Source organism: Microtus oregoni, unplaced genomic scaffold, assembly GCF_018167655.1.
Source record: "Microtus oregoni isolate MIOR12 unplaced genomic scaffold, Mior012 000032F_ref0000030, whole genome shotgun sequence".
In the NCBI taxonomy this organism is placed as follows: Eukaryota; Metazoa; Chordata; class Mammalia; order Rodentia; family Cricetidae; genus Microtus; species Microtus oregoni.
In genome coordinates, this window is record NW_024543091.1 from 28,269,232 (window position 1) to 28,285,529 (window position 16,298).

A 16,298-nucleotide genomic window follows, 5' to 3' on the forward strand; every position below is an offset into this window, starting at 1 on the left:
AGCTTTGGAACCTGTCCTGGAACTAGCTCTTGTAGAACAGGCTGGCCTTGAACTCACAGAGATCTGCCTGCCTCTGCCTCCCAAGTGCTGAGATTAATGGTGTGCACCACCACTGCCTGGCCTGAACCTTTTTTCTAATACTCTCTTGTGGTTCTTGGGAGAAGAGCGAGTAGTTTGGAATTTGCCTAGGTTTCTAAGTGCTAGGAAACTTTTTAAACAGTTGGAAGGTTTCTCTTTATTGTTTTTCCTACTACCGTCCTATCTCATATTTATTTAGAACCAGTCACTCATAAAACAGGGTTGATGTGTCTTAAATTCACAATATTATTTGTAAATATCGGTCTTAGTGTCGTTGTTTCAGTTAGACTTTGCTGTAGATGAAGCCTGATTATAGCTTGAGTTGTTTACATACCAATTGGACTTTTTTTTAAAAAAATAAAAAGCAAAGCTTTATCTGCCTAAGTTTATAGCAAATGTTCTTTTGGTCATTTTTTTCTTCATATGTTTAAAGTATCAGCCAAAGACTTAAAAGATTAAACTGACTTCTGTGCTCTTTGCATCAAAATGAGTTCTTGATGAAAATTAAATGTAGAAAATGAAATCACGAATGTAACAAAGTAGAATAAAGCTAACAAAAATTTGATAGCGGCTGAAGAGATGACTTAGTGCTTAAGAACTCAGGTTTGGTTCCCAGCACTGACATAGTAGCTCACAACCATCTATAACTCTGCAGGTGATATGATTCCCTCTTTTGACCTCTGTGGGCAGTACATGCACAGAGTGCACATACATGCAGCAAAACGCTTATACACATAAAATAAACCTAAAAAGTATTTTAAACATTTAATACTCTTAAGAAAACTTGGCTAAGAATAACAATTTTATGTAGTTTAAAATATTACTTAGAAAATTACTTGGGTGTGTGCATGCACACTGTGTGTGTGTGTGTGTGTGTGTGTGTGTGTGTGTGTGTGTGTGAGATAAATGTACCCATCCCTGCATAGGCTTGAGATCAGAGGCCAACATTGGAGTTTGTAAGACAGGATTATTTACACTAAACCTAGATTTGGCTAGACTGGCTGGCACACAAGTTTCTGGGAACCACTGGCATGCTTTGCATTGCCCTGCTTTCATGTAGACACTGGGGATCAGAGCTTAATTGCTTGTGCAGCAAGCAAGTTCTTTACCCATTGAGCCATCTTTACAGTCCAAGAAAAATTCTTACAACAAAATTATAAAGTCAGATAGCAAGGGAAATATTTGGAAATGTGATTTTTCATCATCAGTTGTTGCTTTTAAGTCAAGAGGTTGAATACCCTACTAGGAAAATGTGCAAAATGTTTATCAAATTTAGGAACAGAGTATAAGTAACTAATGTAAGAGATACTTTATTTGTAAGAAGTTTTTCTCCCTCTTTCTTTCACTTTTCTGAGACAGGGTTTCTCTGTGTAGTCCTGCCTGTCCTTGAACTCAATAGAGATCCGCCTGCCTCTGCCTTCTGAGTGCTGGGATTGAAGCCCCACCACTCAATAAATAATTTATTTTTATTTTATGTGCCTTTGTGTTTTGCCTGCATTTATGTCTGTGTGTGGGTGTCAGATTTTGGAGATACAGTTGTTAGCTGATATGTGGGTGCTCTTAACCACTGAGTCATCTCTCCACTCAAAGAAATTATTTTTTGGTTTTTGTTTTATTTTTGTTTGTTTGTTTTTTGAGACAGTTTTTCTGTGTAACCCTCGCTATCCTGAAACTTGCCCTGTAGACCAGGCTGGCCTCGAATTTACAGAGCTCCTCCTATCTCTGCCTTCCCAGTCCTGGGATTAAAGGTGTGTGCCACCATCCTCAATTTAAACTTTTATTAGCAACTTATGCTATCTAGTAAGGCTGGTCTCAAGTTTTTCTTTTTCTAAATGAATCATTTGGTTTCTTAGTAAATTTTATTTATCAGGCATTTATAGTGTATTGTATTAAAAAAAACCAATCACCTGAGAATAATCTTTCAATATGTTGTTTATTCTTACAGAAATAACAAGAAATTTTTATTTAGCTTGTCTTTTTTTAATTTTTTTTGTAGGAGCTAGTGTTCGAACATTCACTCCATTTTATTTTCTGGTGGAGCCAGTGGATACGCTCTCAGTTAGAGGCTCTTCTGTTATATTAAACTGCTCAGCATATTCTGAGCCTGCTCCAAAAATTGAATGGAAGAAAGATGGAACTTTTTTAAACTTAGTATCAGATGATCGCCGCCAGCTTCTCCCAGATGGATCTTTATTCATCAGCAATGTGGTGCATTCCAAACACAATAAGCCCGATGAAGGTTTCTATCAGTGTGTAGCCACTGTTGATAATCTTGGAACTATCGTCAGCAGAACAGCCAAGCTCACAGTAGCAGGTAAGTCCTACTAAGTGATTTACCTAGACTTTCTATTTTAATAAGGTCTAAATAAAACAGTATGCTGTAGTTCTCACTTAATTCATAATAGGTCATTTAGCATGTCAGTTATGCATGTGCCCTTTTTATGGACTACACTCATGTGCTTAGGATTATGCAGAATAAACTAGCACTTTTCTGCTTGTCTGAAGGTTCACAGTTGCTATGAGAATGGCTAAGCATTTTTTTCTTCTTAACTTGTAATGAAAAAGGTGGTTTTATATTGGAAAATTGGTGGCTTTAAAGCCTACTCATCATAACACTGTAGCTTAGTAAAACTTTAGTGAAGCCAGAATCCTGGTTCCTAGTGGTGAGGTAGTGAACAGCAAAGAGAAAAGAGATATGAATATGAATAAGAGGACATAAAAGAGATGTTTAGCGCATAAATGGCAAGCAGAAGCCTGGACTAAATGATGTTAGAGAGGAAGTCAGTACATTAAACTTTAGGGAATGGACAATATTTATTTAGAAATCTATAGTGTCATTAATATATCAGTATAGAAAACAGAGTGAAAGCAGAAGTTGTAAAAAGAGAATATTAACTCATTTTCAAGAGTCTGTTTAAATGATGGCAAATGTGGAGAAATTAAGGCTCAAGAGAAATAGGATGTATTTCCCAAATACTTCATGCCTGCTTTAGAGTAGACACTAGCATTCTCTAGATAGGGTTTCTTTACTTGAGTACCAAGTGAAGCAGTTTTGTGGAGGGCCGTGTTCTTTACTCACCTTGTTCAATTGCAGGTGTGTGAGGATAGAACCGGACAGTTTTAGTCATCTCCTGCTCCTTCTCACTATAAAATGAAAGGGTCATTTGACAAACCCAGGGGTCATGACCCACAGGTTGAGAACCACTTTCACAGGGTCACCTAAGACCATTGGAAAACACAGATCTTTACTTTACAATTCATAACAATAGCAAAATTACAGTTATGAAATAGTAACAAAAATAATTTTATGGTTGGGGTCACCACAACGTGAGGAACTATATTGAAGGGTTGCTGAAGTGTTAGAAAGTTTGAGAACCCCGACTTAGAGGATTTTGGCCCTTTTGTCTTTGGAGTCAAATACTCAAAATTTAATTTGGGTATAACCTAATGCTATAGTAATCATCCACAATCACAGATTGAGGGTGGAAAAAAATAAAAGTAGGGGGTCACAATTTAACCCTATGCGATAATTGTCTTTTTCACTTCTCTTTTCTCCTCCTCCTCCATTCTTTCTACAATGTGTAAAATAAGTAAATTGGTGTAGTGACTTCCTTGATAATTCATTCAGGCCAAGCTTCTGCTTGTCATTTATGCTCTTACATCTCTTTTCTGGCCTCTTACTCTTATTTCCTTTCTCTTTGCTGTCCTCTAAACCCCACCACCAAAACCATTGTATTCTGCCTCCTGGTTTTTCTGTATTGGTCCAATTTCTCTTTCCTGAGATGACCCTTGACTTTACTTACCCCAGGCTATACCTGCTCCACTGCCACCTCATCCTCTCCTTCACGTCCAGTCTCCACTCTGGGATCAGAGCACTTTCACCGTTCTGTCTTACAGTTCCTTACAATGTTAGGCAGAATTCAGAACATTCATCCACACAACAGTGTACCTGACTACTATTCATAATAAACAAAAGGTGGAAATAACCCAAATGTCCACCAGATGAGGAATAGATAATCAAAATAGGAAATTTCCATATAGTGGAATGTTCTTCACCATTAAAAAGGACTGAAGTCATAAATGGCTATGCACTGTTCATGCTCATATATACAAAGTGCCCAGAATGGCCGGGCGGTGGTGGCACACGCCTTTAATCCCAGCACTTGAGAGGCAGAGGCAGGCGGATCTCTGTGAGTTCGAGACCAGCCTGGTCTACAAGAGCTAGTTCCAGGACAGGCTCCAAAACCACAGAGAAACCCTGTCTCGAAAAACCAAAACAACAACAACAAAAAAAAAAAAAAAAAAGAAAAAAAGAAAGTGCCCAGAGTGTGTACAAAAGAAAATAGATTGGTTGGTTTCTTAGGGTTAAGTACCTGACAGCAAGTGGGAGATGAGTAGTTTCTTTAGGGGATGCTAACGGTGTTAGGTTATGGAGATGTTGACATAACTCTGTTCATATTGAGTTTTCAAGTGTGAAACATCATGGTTTATAAATTTATTTATTTAAAAAAGTTCTCAAAAATCATTTAAAAAAGATACTGCCAGCTTTGACACTTTAAAAGACTGCAGATATTTTTGGTTGCAAGCAGAGCTACTTCTAGTCATGGCCAGAAAGCAAGGAAGTTTTTGAGATTATTAAAGAGGTAGTTCGTAGATTTAAATACAAGGCTTCTTTTCTCTGAGCTCTTCTCATTTCTGCACAAATGACATTTCTGTTGTTTTGCCTGGAGAGTAGCCTGGCTTTGTGTGTGTTTTACGCTCAGAGGTTAGGAAATGGCATGCTCTAAATACAGACAGTGTCGATCCATCCTTGCCAATTCTACGTCTCACTCCCACTCCTTTTGCTCCTGCACTTCTCCAGAGGCAGCTGGAGCACAGGAAGCTAAGGCAGTCTTTGCCTTGATATGTCACTTACTAGTGTATCCATCTGCTTTTCCTATTCAGAAACTTTTTGAAATTTTTTGTCTGACAAATCCCCATATGTTGTTATGGCCTTATGCTTTTTAAAATTACTCATTTTCACAAGACCTTAGAGGGAGTAGTTTTTATTTTTTTTATTTTTTAAAAAGCAAACTAGAAGACAATTCTTTATTAGGTTATACCTACCTAACTTTATTAGATTCTGTGTTGTCTTTGTTACCTTTTCCATGATGTTTTTGTTTGTTTCTGTACCAAATAGATATTTGGACTACTTTATCTTTCTTTCCTTTGAAAATCTCCATAATATAAAATCAAAGAAAATACATAGGGGTACTAGAAAACTTGGATGTTATTATTTGACTAACTCACCATCATAAAAGTAAAAAGCCTAGAATAATTGTTCAAAAATTTATTTTCTATTCTTTACAGAAACATTTTGTTGTGTTATGAGCACATGAGAGTTACCTTTCAGATATTGTTAGTACTAGTAGCTACTTGAGTGTTTATATACCAGGCAGTATATACCATATGAACTACTTAGACTAACATTTTTTTTTTTTTGGTTTTTTTCAAGACAGGGTTTCTCTGTGGTTTTGGAGCCTGTCCTGGAACTAGCTCTTGTAGACCAGGCTGGTCTCGAACTCACAGAGATCCGCCTGCCTCTGCCTCCCGAGTGCTGGGATTAACATTTTTAACCACTCTGTGTGGTCTGTTAATTTTCATATAACTGATGAAGAAACTGAGGCTTAGAATCAGTAAATTACCAACTTTACATAACCATGAAAGGTAGAATTAATTTAAATTCAAGATTGAGACTCCAGTGGCTAACTAATGCTCGTAACCATTATGTTCTGTGGCATCTATAGAATATTTAAAACTACAACTATTTCAAACTTAAAGAACTTAAAAAACTTAAAGATGGAACCAAAAAAATCTCATGTGCATTCACAAGTCTTCGTATGCCTTCCAGATCCCCAGGTAGCATTTTTTAACGTCTACTTTACCATCCTTTCATTAATTAGTTTTGCAATGCTGTGATAAAAAAGGGAAAGGATTTATTTCTACTTACAACTCTAAGGACACATTCTATTAGGAGGGAGTCAGGGTAGGGAACTCAAGCAGTGCAGGAACTTGGAGGCAGGAACTGATGCAGAGGCCATGGAGAGTACTGCATACTGGCTTGTTGTCCATTACTCGTTTGGCCTGCTTTCTTATTGCACCCTGGACCACCTGTCAAGGGATAGCACCACCTACTCCCTGCAAAGGTGGGCCCTACCACATCAATCATCAGACGGCACCTCACAGACCTGCTGACAGGGCAGTCTTAGGGAGGCTTTTTCTCAGTTGTGGTTCCCTCTTCTCTGGTAATTCTTTCTTGTGCCAGTTGGACACAAAACTACACAACACATTATTCAAATACACATTTTTACCTGAACTATTAAGAATAGTAAGCGACAAACATGTTGTATTTGCTTGAATGTGTTAAGTCTGCATTCTGAAAACAAGGACATTCTCCTAAATAACCACAGATTTTCATTAGAATTAAGAAATTAATGTAATACTGTCATTTAATTTAGATTTCACAGATCGTAGAAAAATAAAAGGGCAGAAACCCTCCTTTCTGGTGTAAGATTACATGTGTCATTTTATAATTATATCCTTATACTCATTTGATATACAATAGGACCTCAGGTTTTCCTTGTCTGATTTTGAGTTTGATTTCCTACTATGAGAAGATTGAGATTTTGCATTTTGGGGAGAAATACTATGGAAGTAGTTTAATGTTTTCAGCGTGATGTACCAAAGTATTGTACTGTTTTGTTGTTAATGATGTTTGGTTTATTACTTAAGATGATCTGTGTAGTATTTCTCCACTTCAAAATAAAGTGTGCTTTTATAATTAATAGTATTTTGGGAAGAAGTACTTTAGCATTTTATAAGTTCGTTGTGCCTCATCAGTTTTCACTAATAGTTGTAACATCACTGAAAGATTGTTGCCTGAATCAATTATTTTAAGATAGTGGTTGGCAAATGGCTATTGTTCCTAGTTCTGTCATCTTTATGTAGTAGGTCTTTTCCTTCTAAACCACTGTTTGTTGATATTAGTGCAAGCCAACAGATTGTTATTTATGGATTGATAATGTGTTGGTGTCATTATTTCAGAAACTCTTTTCAATCTTGATTACTGCGCTAAATAGTTTTTTCTTATATATTTTAAGGTTAAAACTTCATCTAATGACCTAATTTACCTTGTTCTTTCCCTGTCCCATAGAATCAGCCTCCACTTTAGGACATTGGTTCCTTGCAGTGGAGAATGATATTTAGAAGTCAAAATAAAGTCACCATTTGGCCTGTTAGAGAAGTGACATAGATTTAGGACTAGGGAATATGTAAGTGGTATATGTGTGTGTTTGAATATTAATGTAAGTTCATTATCTATATAAAATGTATATTTATCCATGCCTTTATAGCTGTGTAGTTCTATATCTATAGTCAGATAATCTATAAGTCTATGTTGATACCTTCATCATGGAATATGATATAGCATTTATCTTATACTTATCCTTTTTTACATCACACTTTGCTTTTCCAGCTATGAGGAATCTGACTCAGGGTATCTTAATAAAGCAGTTATTTATTTACTGTATCTCAGTATCTAGTTAAATTTTTGATCTATGGATTTCTTGGTCCTGATGACAGCATATGTTGTAGTCACATGAGCTGACTTGGTGCTAGCCTGTATGACTATAGACTAATATTTAATGATTTTTTATTTTCCTTTATTGTCAAGGTCTTCCGAGATTTACCAGCCAACCAGAACCTTCCTCCTCAGTATATGCTGGAAACAGTGCAATTCTGAATTGTGAAGTTAATGCAGATTTAATCCCATTTGTAAGGTGGGAACAGAATAGACATCCTCTTCTTCTGGATGACAGGGTTGTCAAACTTCCAAGTGGAACACTGGTTATCAGCAACGTGACTGAAGGAGATGGAGGACTCTACCGCTGCATAGTTGAAAGTGGTGGGCCACCAAAGTATAGTGATGAAGCTGAATTGAAAGTTCTTCAAGGTATTAACCCATCAGAACTGTTGGTTTTGTGTTTAATGGATAAAGTTGTTCTGCTATAATTTTTTAATAAATATCATTAAAATGTGGGAGTTATTGCTATTAATATAGTCATTTCAATTTCTTTTAAAGAGATAAAATGGGGAAAATGCCATCAAAATCTAATGTTCATAAAGACAGGTGTAGTAGTGCACACCTTTAATCCTAGCACTCAGGAGGCAGAGGCAGGTGAGTCTCTGTGAGTTCGAGGCCAGACTGGTCTGCATACTGAGTTTCAGGATAGCCAGAGCTTCATTGTTAGACTGTGTCTTGAAAAAAAAAAAGCAAACCTCACTGTTTAGTTAATGTATTATTAAAATTTTATTAAAAGCTGGGTGTAGTGACAGTGCAGGAGATAGAGGTAGGATGATCTCTGAGTTTCAGGCCAGCCAGGGTTATGTAGAGAGACCCTGTCTTAAAAAATCTAACAAAACAAAATTAACCAAAATAAAATAAAAATGAAAATTTATCAGGATAGCTGTGCATAGTGGCATATGCCTATAATCCCAGCATTTGAGGAGCTGTGGCAGGATGACCTTGAACCAGTAGAGACAGGAGTTACATCTCTACCTGAGAATGATCTTTCTCTCCAAAATTCTATATTAATAAAACCCTATTAGGTAGAGCACTTATCTTGTCAGTAGGAGTGTGGCCATGTCATGTGTCAGCAGGAGCACAACTCTAAAGCATGAGCATAGGTAGATACACAGATATCCTAATTTAGATAGTTCTTACATTTTACAAAATCAAAGCATTGATAGATTAAATTTCTTTTTTATTTTTTTAAGACAGGGTCTCATTATGTAGCCCTAGTAGACCTGGAACTCCCTATGTAAACCAGGCTGGCCTCAACCCACAGAGATTCTCCTACCTCTGCTTCCTGAGATTAAGGACATGCATCACCATGACAGACCTGACAGACTAATTTAAAGAGATGAAAACTTAAACTTAGAAATAATAGACATAAGAAAGGAAAGGAGACTCACTGCTTTTTGTACCCCTCACATGGTGTTGTATAGATCTATGCCATGTTTTGCTCATTTGACCAGAAAGTACTGTGTAAGTGGGAACTGTCACTTATACATCTTTAAGATCCCCAAGTAGCATATAGTACAATACTTTGCATATTGAATGTATTTGGGAAATGTTTACCGGTTGAGATGTAATTTTCTTATGTTTTGCTTATTTTGTCACATAACGCCACACAAACTGATTAGGAATCAGCTGTTCCTCATGGGTAAAGTTGTGAGGTGCTTTGTCTTTTATTTAATCATTCTTTCATTTAAATTTACTTTAGGTCCTGAGGAAATACCAAACTTGGTGTTTTTGATGCGACCATCTTCTGTGATCAGAGTTACTGGTCAGAGTGCAGTGTTGCCATGTGTTGCTTCAGGACTTCCTTCTCCAGTTATTAGATGGATGAAAAATGAGGAAGTGCTTGACACAGAAAGGTAAATACTGCCTGCCTAAGAGCCCTTCATAGCCTTATCTAGAGACTTGGTCTAATCCTATTTGGAAGTATCAATACATTAAAAAAAAAAACTACTTTGTTTAAGCATATTGCAGTTTTCATGTCTTCTTTGAAATGTGCTTATATGCTGTATCTAACAGTGTTTACAGAAAAGGCATGCTTTCAGAATAGTGAGGATTGTTGTTGTTAAGCTTTATCATACTGAGCTTACTGGGTCTCATTCCCTAAATTGTTACTTGAGCTGCCAGACCTCACCAGGATGAGTCTTTTTTCCTCTTACATGCACTATGAAAGTTTCTCCCTTTGCTCAAACAGTGTAAGTAAACACTTTCCTTTTTTCTAAGTTCTGTCATTAGAGGCAGTCACCACACCTGGCTTTGTATTGCTTTCTAAAGTTCTATGAAGCCGTATGCTGTGTTTACAAGTTATATATCTTCTACAAGAACCGTCTCTGTTACTGCTCTTCATCTTCTGCATCCCTTGTCTCTTCCTTTAGAAATAGGTAATTTTTTTAGTTGTATTCTCTCAAAAACACTGGTTCAATACTTAGGTGTTTTGTTTCTAAAACATAGCTGTTAACAAGCATTGTAAATTTACAGGCATCCCTGACCTCTGCCCATTAGGTGCCCAAAGCAGTTTCAAATTATGATGATCCAAAGCATGTCTCTCGAAGAACAAAACCATCCCTAGTTGAAAATGACTCTTTCAAAGTAGTGCATTTCCAGTATAAATTTAATATATACCTCAGATGTAAGTTAATGTTTTCTGATAGCCATGACAAAGCAATATGTATGTATGCAGTATTATTACAGTAATATTTTGTGTTGGATACTACTTAGAGTGAAATGTAGTTTATCATACCACAGCTTTATGAAGGTATAAGCAAGATACAGAATTATTTTTATGTAATGAATAGAAGTGGGGAGTTTTGTGCTTCACCCCCCACAGTAAGAATTTAACAAATTATTATTAAATGCGATTTGAGATACATTCATAGGTCTAAGAACCAAGCAGTAACATGTTTTTTTTTTCTTTTAGAGTGGAAGAATGAGATAGTTATAGACATATAAAGTGTCATGTTATAGACATATAAAGTGTCATGTTGGAATAAGTACTCTGAGGAAACTCAAGATGTAGTATTCAAGGGATTACAGAGGCAGAATGGGGTTGATATTGTAAATGGAGTGGTATAGTATTATTCTCATAGAAAGGTAATTCTCAGGGTGGAGTCTAAGTGGGCCATTACAAACAAATCATGATAGGAAAGTTATGTATCTTCCCAGTTTTATTTAAAGTTTGTTTTTGAGAGCAAATGTTTTTTAAACCAATGTTAATATAATATGTTTAAGAATATTTCTATGAATTTTAAGGCTAAACCAGGAAACCAGGAGACTTTGAAAAACAATTGAATGTTTCTCTGCTTCTAGTTCTCTAGGTACCAAAATACTCATAAGATTATGTATAGGAAAGTCTGAGAAACACTGCCTTGTTGTGTCACTGTCTCAGAGAGCTTCAGGAGATTACCAGTGTCAGCTTGTTGACGTTGGCTTCTCCAGATCCTCACAGTGTTTGGTACATATCTGGGGAGGCAAAATGTCCCACAATGTATTTTGTCTGAATTATTGAATATAATGTGAGAAAATAGAAGTAGGTAATAGAACACAGGAGTCCTTCAGGTTCAATGTGGGTAATTATTCATACTGTCTTTGTTTTTGCCAGGACCTTAGAAGAATTGTGAGTAGACTATAAATTTTTTAGATTTCAGATTTGAGATTTGCAATTAAAGGGGGAAAATGTCTAGAAATCTCAATAGTGCTGGCTATCTAGAAAAACAAAGTGTCCTAAGCATTAGGCATCTTTATTACATCTTTGAAAACAAACACATAAAAACATAGGTTGCTTTTTTAAAAATGTCTAAGAATTAATAGCATTTATTTAATTTTGTTCATATATGTGTAGATAAAAAAAGCAAATAGGATGAGGGTGGTGGCAATGGTTCTGTTTTGAAAAGGATCCAGAACATATGAGTAGCAGCAAACAAAATGTAATTTAGTGATCAAATAATTCCTAATTTTAGGGAATGGTAGGTCTGAGTCCAGGTGCAAAGGAACAGGTAATAGTTATAAAAGCACATGGTTAACATGCTACAGGTGATGGTAAGATAAAAATTAGAGTTTTCTTTTCTCCTTTTTTTTTTTTTTTGTAAAGACTGGCTCATACTTAAAGGATCATCCAAGTATAGCAGTTTCTTCAGAGTTCAAGACTTCATTTTTAGTTAACATAAACCTGAAATAATAATGAAATAGAAATGGTGGCTTTAATTATGTACTTGTAGAATTATATTCCTGGTTAATGTCTTTACCTATTGATCTAGTTTGTAATTCTCCAGATTAACTAAACTTTTTAACTTTATAAAAATTGGAGAATATTGGTTTGTAATTTCCTCTGTGTTACAGGATTATCTTAGTTTTTATATCTCTGTAGATTTATGAAAGTATTAAACATTCTTGTTGTAAATAGAGTTGATGGATGGTGACTGATTTGTGGCCAGGACCACACCTAGGGAGCTGCTCAATGGCAATTATCCTTTTCTTTTCCTTCCTGTCTTTTTTTTACCTCCCCTCTCCCCCGTTTCCTAGCCAAGCCACCAAAGGAAATTTTTCATTCCATGTCACTGCCTCATGACTTTCTGTTTGATATGATATTTTCCTTTTTTTATTTTTATGTCTATTAGTAATATCAGTGTGACAAGCTGTGGTGAAGTTGGATCTGAGGATTGGTTGCAGACTCTAAAATACATAATTTCCAAAAAATTGGGCAGAATGTCTAGACAGGAATAGGCTGAAAGAAGTTACATTGGTCATAAAAGTGATAACTCTTTGGGAATAGCTAGAAGTGCCAGAGATTGTGTCATTTATTTATGCATACAAAATATGTGGTATTTATGCATACAAAATATAAGAAAAATGAAAATTAAATTCTGATTTTTTTGTTAATCTTAGACATTTGTAGCCATCATCATAGCAATACTGTCCAGTTGTTTTTTCTGTTATTATGTGAAGACCCTCTCAGATATTATTTCCCTCATGCTAAAATATATCATTTTGTCTGTTTAATCCAGCTCTGAAAAGTTGGTCTTGCTAGCAGGAGGTAGTTTGGAGATTACTGACATCACTGAGGATGATGCTGGGACTTATTTTTGTATAGCTGATAATGGAAATAAGACAATTGAAGCTCAGGCAGAGCTTACTGTGCAAGGTATGTAAATATTTACTGTGTAATTAAAAATATTGTGTACTTTCTAGGTCTACTGATTATTTAACAGTAATATGGGAAAGGGAATACAGCATATAGTTAAAACACAAACTTCTGGACCACATCACTTGGGTTCAAATTTTGATCTTATATTTCCCAAATATGACAATAGGAATTTTCTTTTCATGTATATGTGGTGTGTGTGTGTATTCACATGTGTGTGCGCACATGCTCACCTGTGTTTGGATATATATGTTGGAGGAATTCATGTGGAAATCTGAGAATGATAACAGGAATCTTCATCATATTCTTTGAGGCAGAGTCCCTTAGTCAAACCCAGAGCTTGCTGATAAAGTTATTCTTGTTATCCAGCTTTCTGTGGGGCTACCTGTCTCTGCCTTCCAAGGTGAATTGCCTCGTTTACCTGGCATTTGGAGATCTAAACTCTTATCCTCTTACTTCCATAAAAAGTGCTCTAGCTGCTGAGTCGTTATTGCCTCTACTCCAATTACAACACATTTATATAACCTTCTTGAACTCCATTTTCATCACCTGTACAATGGAAAATAAGAGTACTTACTTTGTTGAGATTATCTTGAAGTTTAAGAGCTAATCCTTAAAAACGTTCCGAGCTCAGTGTTAGTTATTGGTTTTTTTTTTCTGTTTTTCATTTTTTTGTTTGTTTGTTTTGGTTTTTGGGTTTTTGAGACAGGGTTTTGCTGTAGTTTTAGAGCCTGTCCTGGAACTAGCTCTTGTAGACCAGGCTAGCCTTCAATTCACAGAGAACCACCTGCCTCTGCCTCCCAAGTGCTGGGATTAAAGGCGTGTGCCACCACCACCGGCCTAGTTACTGGTTTTTATGGTTGTAATAGTATTGGTGGCAGAGGTGGTAACGATATGGTCAAAGAGGAAGGTGTGATTTGGGGCATATACAAGGTTCTATACTTTTTTATTGTCTCAGGACATTTTCCTAAAGATGTCTGTTCTCTGTTCCCGAACCATGTCTCTGAGCATTTATGTTCCTTCTTTGGGACAAATACTCAGGCTAGAAAGATTGCATGATGTCTTTCCATGGCTCTTCACTTGATGGTTTGGTCCTTCTCTTCTAAACTGATATAGCACCTCTACAAGAATAGTTATTTTTCCCTTTTCTCTATACTCCCACTTCTCCTTTTTAGGTTACCTGATTTAGAAGTCAGGGAAGATAAATGTGGCATATGCACAAACCTCTTCCTTATCCCTGTCTGCCCTGCCTTTTTCCATTTAGAAAAGTATTTGCAGAGTGCTGATTCTCTTTTCTGATTTGTCTATGCTGTCACTAATATTGTTTCCAATAAAACTCCTTGGGATTGTCTCTGTAAATTTTAGAGAAGTCCAGCCCTGCTTGTATGTTTAGCTTCCTTCTGGCTGGTACCAGGCTTCAGTGTGAACTTCCTGGAGAAATTCTGTCTCTGGGTGGCCATTATTTGCTAGGCTGGTAGTAAAAGAGAACTATACAAATATCTGTCTTTAGAATATTTTTTGTCCTGCTAGGACAGTTACAGATTTTTAAAATATAAAAGTGGGAATTCAGTTCTAAGGCAGGGAAAGGAATATGTAGTGTTATAAGAATAGTAGACTTTTCAAGTGGAAGAAAATGAAGAGTCTAAATGTACAAAGACAAAGAATAAATAGAATCATGTTTGGTATTATCTTTGATAGAAGATAAGAAAAACGGGTTGGAAAGATGGCTCAAACAGTTAAGAGGGATGGTGGTCTTCTAGAAGATGTCCAGAAAACCTGAGTTCATTTCCCAGTACCCACATTGAGCATCACACAACCCCGTTGTTTGGGGGCTAGGGTTCATGTCTCTTGTTCTTTAATGCAAGTAGGCTTTATTTGGTTTTATGGTAGAAATGATGTGTAACTTCTGGAATTTATATTTTAAAGGCCAGGTATGTTGCTTTTTCTTGTTGCCAAAAATATACAGTGAGGAGGGTAGTCTTTAGTAAATTGTACTGAAAACAGATAGCCTCATTGACAAGACTAAAATTGGACCCCCCCTCTCTTAATTTATTAGATTAAAGAAAAAAACAATCCAGTTCCCACTCCTTCCCCTCCCATTTCCTCCACACCCCCTTCCACCCCACCCCCTTCTAATCCTAAAATAGGGTAAGGCACATTGCCTTGTGGAAGGTCCAAGGCCCTCCCTACTATATCTAGGCTGAGCAAGGTATACATCCAAAGAGAATAGGATCCCAAAAAGCCAGTACATGCAGTAGGGATAAATCCTGGTGCCACTGCCAGTGGCCCCTCAGTCTGCCCCAGCCTTGCAACTATCCACCACATTCAGAGGAACTAGTTTGGTCCTATGCTTGCTCCTTCCCAGTCTGGCTGGAGTTGGTTGGACCCTACCACATATGAAAGTCAACTCAAAGTGGATTAAAGTTTTAAACTGAAAACTCAATCACTAAAGCTGCTAAAAGAAGACGTGAGGAAAAAGTTCCAATGTTGACTTTAGGAAAGACTTTTTATTGGTGCCATTTTTTTTTGATACGACTTATAAATCACAGGCAACAAAAGCAAAGATAGATAAATAGGATTCCATGGAACTGAAAAGCTGCACAGTAAAGGATAAAGGAATCTTGGAGAAACAACTATAAAATGAGAGAAAATATTTTCAAACCATACATCTGATGAGAGGTTAATACCTAAAGTTGACAATGAATTCAATTCAGTAGCAAGAAAACAAGTTAGTTTTAAAACTGTTTGAAGGACCTGAAAAGACATTTTCTGAAGACAAAGTGGTCCACAGGGCTGGAGAGATGGCTCAGGGGTTAAGAGCACTGGCTGCTCTTACAGGGGTCCTGAGTTCAATTCCTAGCAACCACATAGTCACTCATAACCATCTATAAAGAGATCTGGTGCCCTCTTCTGCCCTACATGTGTATATGTAGGCAGAATAGGTAAATACATAAATCTTTTTTTTTTTTAAAAAAAAAAGAAGTGGTCCACAGGTATATGAAAAGAAAACTGTTCATGTGACTAATCACTAGAGAAATTAAATCCTTAATCACCTCACATCCAGGAGAGCTACAATATGATCCAATAATTCCTTATATGGATATCTATCTAGATAAAGTTAGATCATTGTGTCAAAAAACTGAATTTATTCAACCATGCTCATTGTAGGACATTACACAGTAGCTAAGACATGGAATCAGCTTAGTGTTCAACATGGATGAATGAATGACAAAGTTGTTGCAGTAGAAACACAGCCTTATAGAAGGAAATCCCGTTATTTGCAACGACATGGAGGAAATTGGAGGACATTATACTAGGAGAAATAAGCACAGAAAGACAAATTCTGCATGATGTGATTATAAATAGAGTCTGACATAGTCAAACCCATAGAATCAAAGAGCCAGAATGGTTACAGTGTATTAACCTACTTAAAAAATATGTATATGAGATAATAGATATCTTAGT

General features: G+C 36.4%; 1 protein-coding gene across 9 annotated transcripts in view; it reads left to right on the plus strand.

The window, feature by feature from the left end:
• Neo1 (neogenin 1) overlaps positions 1–16,298 on the plus strand; it is a 168,757-nt gene that overhangs the window by 48,659 nt on the left and 103,800 nt on the right. For all 9 annotated transcript variants that reach the window (XM_041679482.1, XM_041679483.1, XM_041679484.1 and 6 more), the window contains exons 2-5: positions 2,075–2,392; positions 7,790–8,068; positions 9,402–9,555; positions 12,697–12,833. In XM_041679482.1, the coding sequence (XP_041535416.1) occupies positions 2,075–2,392; positions 7,790–8,068; positions 9,402–9,555; positions 12,697–12,833 (888 nt within the window). The remainder of the gene's footprint in view (positions 1–2,074; positions 2,393–7,789; positions 8,069–9,401; positions 9,556–12,696; positions 12,834–16,298) is intronic.